The sequence below is a fragment of the Lotus japonicus genome, chromosome 3, assembly GCF_012489685.1.
Source record: "Lotus japonicus ecotype B-129 chromosome 3, LjGifu_v1.2".
NCBI classification, from domain to species: Eukaryota; Viridiplantae; Streptophyta; class Magnoliopsida; order Fabales; family Fabaceae; genus Lotus; species Lotus japonicus.
The window spans coordinates 23594814-23602217 of NC_080043.1; the positions used below are offsets into that span (position 1 = coordinate 23594814).

A 7404-nucleotide genomic window follows, 5' to 3' on the forward strand; every position below is an offset into this window, starting at 1 on the left:
TTTTACAATAGTGCCAAAAATAAATAAGAGAATCTGATTTACAACACTGATAGTGTACAACAGAATCATCTAAAGCTGACCCTCACAAACCTGTTGTGCATAAAAAATGAGGCACAAGAAACATTCAAAATAACATGTGGTCCTGCCAATCGGCATAGATATACACTGGAAATGGAATATACATATGAAAAAGAATATTAGATATCTCCCATAATACACAAATACTACAAAATTACAAGGCTGCAAATCAGTGTTATATGAAGGAAGAAGGCCAAGAACCCTGTATTTGTCAATCTAAGTCCATCGCGTAAAGAAGTGCTTCCACCTGTCTCTCCACTCCCAGCATTCACAAACTCGCTTGTGCCGGTGCCAGTTGTGGCTGAGACATTAACCGTCGAAGAACCTACATTGTTGAATTTCAATTGAAAAGCATTAGAATAAAGATTATAGAACAAAGTTAGAGTCTTGTTCTTTGTTTCTCCCACCCTCAAACGAACAAAAGAAGTTTCTTTGTTGGAGTGGAAAAGCAGTAACTTAAGAGCCTCATGAAAAATATAAGTATTTATTTCCTTATGCCATCCACTAGATGCCTTTCTGGTAGTGTATTTGAAACTTACAGTCATAGTTAGCCCATCCAATGCGTTGACCAGCCAGATCATAAACAATAATTTTATCTTTTAATACAAGATCTGCCAAAACAGAAATTGATAACTTCAGTACAAGAAACAATATTTTGAATTGATAATGATATTCTAGCAGGTTGAGTGTAGAACCATACTAGGGTTAAGTGTTAACTGTGAAACCACAATTTGCTTTCTAAATATAAGTTCCAGTTTCAAAAAATTTAGCTAACATTCAATCAAATGTAAAACTTCATGCAACATATTACAATAGAAATGATGGATATATGACCTAAAGAGTTCAAACTGATATTATACCTCCTAGAATTGTTATTCCTTGACCCTGAATTTTCTGAATGCCAATGCACCACACTGCTCCACCACCCTGTAACACGCATATGTTCACCATAGCATTTAGTGCGATAACATACACTATATAAATATCAGATACAATGAAGCAGAAGATGCAAGTGAAAATGCACATAATCAGTGTTATCATCAATGTCCAGAATCAACAATGGTACCTTTAGACAGGTCAAACTTTCTCTACACTCCTTGGTACCAGATATCAGTTGCAAAGTGACGTTTAGTTAAAAGAAAACAAATGGTAATCTGTAACCAACTATAATGGAAATGCAAAAGAAGCTTGTTGTACTGGAGGATAATTTGGATAATATCATATGATTTAAGAAATTATTAGTTCTATACAAGAAGTTATCTTGGAAATTGTTTTACAGAAAGGCACATGGGGCATCTTTAGAAACAAAAGTAAAATCAAAATCAGCTTTTAAGGGACAAACAAGTCTAATCAAAGGAAAAAAAACAAACTAATAGACACCAATTCTTCAACCTTTGTCAAATTCAACTCACTCGGACTCGAAATCAATATCTTTGGAGATCATAGAATCTAAACCATTCCTCATAAATTGAAACGTTAGAAACTGAAGCTTGAATACTTACATTAAAATTCTGTTGTATAAGGTAGTCCTGTGGTCCTAAAACCATAGATGCACCGCCAGCAAAGTTCAGACTTACTTGAGGAAAAATGTCAGTGACTCTAAACACAGCACATACAAAAGGAGTTAGCGAAAGAGAGTATCAAGGTGATCTATTTTTTAGCTCCTAATTACAAAAATGTGAGTAAGTGATAAAACAATCCAGAAAATATCTAACCTGGCAGTGGTTAAGTAACACTGATTTCCCTTGGAAGAAACCGCACGTATGGATTGTGGAATTGCAGCTGTAATCTGCATTAACCAAAAAACCATTTTGCCACCAATATTTAGTAAACCTCTAATCAAGAGCATGCCATCGTTGCCAATTCATAAATAACGCATCCAAGCTACATAGGCTATTGATAAATTGAATGACATGCAACTACCTAAACGAAACTCACCGCATTGACAAAGGGATCATAAGCCTCTTCTGCAAGATACGCTAAGGTTGTTCCAGAATCAACAATGGTGCCTCTATTGTTTGATGTTGTGAAAACTGATGAATCAATTTGCAATGTCTGGCCGTTGACAGAGATGCTCTGCAGATTTAAATTGTAATGAGGCCTGAAATATTTGCAAAGTAAGCAGTTAGTCTAAATATCATTTCAGATGGACATTCTTTTAAGACACTTAGTAAAAAAACCAAATGTTACAAACTTGTTTATATTCTTCCATTCCAATTCAACTTCTGCATAAAACTGAGAGGACTGACTAATGAATGTACATCTTACTCACGTTCATGATAGAGAATATATTTCTTTCTGGGTTCTGAGGGTTGATTTCAACTTCTTTCAGGCTTAACCTTATTCAAATATGAAATTTAAATTGGTGGCAATTCATATCTTCATCTAGGCTTTCCATTCTTAAAATTTCATAATCACATTCTGATAAGAACCAGCCACTGAAGAATTAAAGAAATCTGATTTTATTGAAGTAACACCCAGGTTATTCGAGAGAACCTGGTGTTTCCCTATTCTCAATTACAAATGATCCCAAATATACCCATACTCCCACTAAACTCTCTTATTGTAACATTTCCTCTCTCACGGTCTAACTAACTCTCAAACTAACTAAAACTACCTCTACTAACTTACTAAACAACTAACTAAAATGGTTACCTTTCACATTCCTGACCTATATGCTAAAACATAAAGTGATATTGACATTCAAGATTGAAAAACAGGAACTTTGTTTTAACATCTTGCTTAGATGATAATTAGAAGCCTTGAATACCGAATGACTTCCAGTATTAAATACTTGCCATCTATCAGTACGTCTGAAACTTTTAGATAAACATTTTATTATGCTCCTAAGAACAAAGGAACAAATCTCCATTTGCTAGCTGCCTTTACCAAAGAATTCAGATTACCCTCAACATAGATTTATTAATTAACTACCACAAAAAGAAAGAATGTAAGCTTAATTACTAGAAGGATATTAAAATGCAGAAGAAAGAACTTACTGTAATGGAACAAGTGGAGTATAAACTATGTTTGGCTCCACAATCTCGCCGAGAACCAATATGCCGCCACCACTACTATCCCCTTTAAGACAATGGGAGAATACTCTTGGAGCAATCCCTTGTGAGGAGAGCTGAGAGATGACAGACATTTCCTGTTGCCCAAATCCAAATATCCCATCGACCGCTCTGTCAGATTTTGTCAAGTCCCCACTCTGCTGGTTACTACAACTGCTCAACTCAACAAAGAAATGCTTTCCGAGATTAAACCAACAAACCTGAAGAAATAGGAATGCTATCAAGTAACAACCATCTCAGGCAAAGAAAACTCACCCAAAAACTACAGGAGCTGATGAATTTGACGTCACGGATCCCTCGGAAATAGTGTCGAGATGCAACATATCCGACACGTAGTAGCCTGATGTCCCGCTACCATCTCCATACTGGAAACTGTAAGAGCACTGGTTGTTCTGACTGGAACAGCTGGCATCTGATGTCTGGATTCCAGCTTTGCACCTTTTGTCAGAACAAGAGATTGATGAAGATGTTGATGAACGCCCGGGGTCAAAAAAATTAAGCTGAATCTGTAATAAAATCCAAAAGCCATGATATTGAGAGACTCGAGAAGTATATATATTGATCTTACTGTTCTCCAAACATGATACTGGATCAATAAATAAAGAAATTTGAGTTCACCTTAAGCCCAGTTGTCTGAGGACAACCATTGCAGGAGCTGCAACTGACCCAGAGAACATCACTACCAGTGTCAATCTGCACATTAAATTCCACTGGAGGAGTACCTAACTGCACTGTCGTAAAATAGAGCCTGAAATAGTCCATTATTTTCAAATTAAAAATATATATATATATATATATATAATGCAAGAAATGAAAAACTAACAGCTGGGGAGTAGAAGGAAATTAATAAAGCAACTTAGAAACCATATATTTACCTCCTATTATATCAACAAAAAGTGAAAAGTATCTGAGTTTAAAATATAAAAATGAATCTTGACAGCCTCTTAGTGTATAGTAGACTTCTAGTATAGTAAGGGTGTGTTCAGGTAAACAGCTTAATTAAGTGTTTATGGCAACAAGCACTTATGAAATAAGAGCTTATTGATAAGTGAATTTGACAAACTTATTGAAATAAGCTGAAAGAAGGTTATAGGAAAGCCTAAGCTAATTTTAACAGCTTACGTAAATAAGCTCAAAACAGATTATAGGCAGCCAGGTAGGCCATAAGCTATTTGCATAAGCTCTCTTAGACACCTGTATAAGCACTTATATGTTATAACATAAGCTCAAATAAGCTCTTCCAAACAGGGGCTTAATGCTGTTATGTTAGCTTAGCTTGTAATAACCATTAGCATAACAGTTGCTGTTAGCAGTTGGAATGGAATTCTATTAGCAGTTACTAAAGATTCTGTTTGGAATTCTGTTAGCAGTTGTATAAACTCACTCCAGTATTCAATTACCAATGTAATGAAACAATCTCAATTTTCAGAAAGCTTACTCTACACTTTCCTATGCTCTCTTCTCTTCCTTCTATCAAAGTTGCAAAGAACTAAATAAATCAAAATATTCGGTTTAAACTTGTTCCGGGAACCAGTATGTCCAAACGACCACATGGTTCGATTCGAGCTCCGAAACTCTTCTAGTCGGTAAGTCCGGCTATCACTATAGTTCAAGCTCCACAATGCTTGCGGACCAGAACTGGGGGACTACTAAATCCGTAAAATTCTCGTATAAAATTGGAAACCCAATATTCAAAATCAAACAAAATCCCAAAAACTCAAAACCATTCTGATTGATTCAAGCACACGAAACCAAAACCCACCTTCCAAAACACACATAAAAAATAGGAAAATTGATTAAAACCGAGAGAAATTACTCACCCAACTTGGTAGGGATCGAAGGTGCCTTGAACGGAGAAATCAACGACACCGTTTGAAGATTCCGACAGCATTCTACGATGCCGGAACATGTCCCGAGCACGAAGATGACTCAGCTCAACTCCATGATTCGTCGGAAACGCTCTTTCCAATGTGAGAGTCGCCGGAGATCCAGAAACAACCGCCGCTGCCAACAGTGATAAAGCGACGGAGACAAGAAAAGTAACCGCCACAACCATTTGTGTTGCTTTGTAACTACCTGTTTTTTTCTTACAGTGTATATCTATCTATAGATTACATGTACAATCTGAGAGAGAATTGAGATAATGATGATGGGTCAAAGGATTGTGCGTGAGAGACAGAGGTTTTGAGGTGATGATGTTTTTTGTTGTGCCGTGTTGACGTAATTGTAGAGATGGGGATAGATAGAATGAATGTGTCTGAATTTGTAGTATTCAACAGAGGTGTGTTCCATTCCAATCACAAAAGATGGTTTTCAAGTTGCAGTTTTCAACTATGGATTACGTAAAGTTTGATATTCTCTGTCTTCTATGATTTCTCTGTTTTTCTTCTTCTCTTTTTTTCTTATATATTTTATCATGTCACCCATATTTCCATCTCATCCCTTTTCTTTTTTAAATTCCAAAATTACTCTCATTTTCTTCCAAACTCTCACACCTCACCCCTAATAATAATGTTATTGTTATGTTCACACCTTATTTTCATTCATTTTTATTTCTATCTCTCTCATTTTAAGAATATTTCTAATTTTGGAGCACTATTAGAGCAACATGACATTGCATTTCTTGTTGCTTAAATTTTAGCAATGTTGTTTATTTAAGCAACAATTTCTTATTCTCTTTATTCTTGTTTTTTGACAAAAAATTTATATTTTATCTTTCATTCATGAACTTGAATAGTGTCATGACTTTGAAATAATATAAATATATGAGGTATAGTGGGACCCAATCAAAAGTAAAATCAGCGTGGTTGGAGCAAATTCTGCTTGGGTTGCTTAAATCCTATGTGGCATTTTGGACCCACCAGAATAGTGTTTAAGCAATCCAACTAACAACCATGCATTGGAGATGCTCTTATTATCTATCGCATCTCATATTTTCTCATCTTACTTTTTCTTTTCCTATGTCGCTCTTCCCCTTCCACCTTTTTCCACACAAAAAAATGTGAAAACAACATTATTCGTTGATAAGTTATCTGGGTATTAAATCCCAATATATTAAAAAGAACTAGTGGGATTTTGAAAATTCATTATATGAGTTATTGGGTTTTTAATCTCAATATGTTAAAAGCCACAATCAGATTTCCTAAATTTGGTATTATTTCAATTTTTTTGTTGGTATTATTTTAATTTTTGGTATTATATAAGGAACTTAAGTTTTTACTTTTTTGAGTGTAAATCACATACTTGAAATAAGAACCCGAAAACAATCTAGGTTTTTATGTATCAAATTTTGTTTCCAGTATGTTAACAACAAAAATGTGTACTTTTTAATATTTGATAAACAAATGAAACACACAACATTTTAGGAGATTATATATTACTTTTAAGGGTGTCGAATTGGGTTGGTGGGGTAATATCGACTCTCCACCGATACATCTCACTTTCTACCACTCTAAAAATGAAAATGAGGTGTTTGTGCTATTCAGACCGAAGAAATTTTCTAAAACCTGAAATTGCCCCTTTCGAACGCACCTTTAACTTGCGTGATGGTCGCAGTTTGAACCTCATTTTCCGAGTGTGACACTAACGCACACTGAGAGTGCATTGTTGACGCACTTTGAGAGTGCGTTAAAAACGCACCGGCCATTGACCATGAGTCAACAACCGGTAAAACTCATTAAATGAGTCATTAAGTGCGTCGTTACAACCTAGGGCACCGCAGCTCTATTAAGAGGGCTTCCCGATCCTTCATTTTCACACAAAATCTATCTTCTTCCTCCCCTCCTCTTCTATGCTTTTCTTATGTCTTGTTTTTAGGGGGTTTTGAGTGGTTGGGGTCATGTGGATGTTATCCCCAACATTAGCAACTTTGAGTACTTTGAAAGTGAAATTTCAAATTCAGAGTGCCAAAGTTGCTAATGTAGGGGTGACCATCCTTACTCATCCTTACTTGTTCAAAGTTGCTAAATAGAATAGGTCCACGCTCCAGTAGAAAATGCCCTCTGGCGTCTCCTTTTTATGATGGAAACATCAAGGCTCACCCAGGCTCAGGTGGCTGCACTGAATCCATCCGGAATGCCGAGGAGCAGAAGATAATGAAGAGGACCTCAGAAGCCAAGAAAGAGACCTGAAGAAGAAGAAGACTGCCTCCTCTTGGTTGTATCCCATATAGGGGTCATTGTACTTGTATATGTCAAGTACTAGGGTCAGGACTTAGGGTCTAGGGGTCATTGTACTTGTATGTTCGAAAATT

At 36.0% G+C, this 7404-nt stretch overlaps 1 protein-coding gene across 1 annotated transcript; it reads right to left on the bottom strand.

The window, feature by feature from the left end:
- LOC130748043 (aspartic proteinase 36) lies at positions 1–5518 on the bottom strand. Its single transcript, XM_057601129.1, has 10 exons — positions 4973–5518; positions 3771–3900; positions 3408–3658; positions 3078–3305; positions 2017–2179; positions 1794–1867; positions 1581–1677; positions 939–1005; positions 618–689; positions 1–403 (listed from the first exon to the last, which is right to left on the bottom strand). Exons 1-10 carry the CDS (start codon positions 5206–5208, stop codon positions 225–227), a joined length of 1497 nt encoding a protein of 498 aa, XP_057457112.1. The 5' UTR covers positions 5209–5518; the 3' UTR covers positions 1–224.
- Positions 5519–7404: the final 1886 nt, after the last annotated feature.

Excerpts from the sequence above, each read along its gene's own strand:
- LOC130748043 (XM_057601129.1), bottom strand. The coding sequence starts at position 5,208 with ATGGTTGTGGCGGTTACTTTTCTTGTCTCCGTCGCTTTATCACTGTTG. Across the intron at positions 1,868-2,016 it reads ATGATCCCTTTGTCAATGCG|ATTACAGCTGCAATTCCACA; the intron begins GTGAGTTTCGTT and ends TGGTTAATGCAG. Across the intron at positions 690-938 it reads AGGAATAACAATTCTAGGAG|ATCTTGTATTAAAAGATAAA; the intron begins GTATAATATCAG and ends CTGTTTTGGCAG.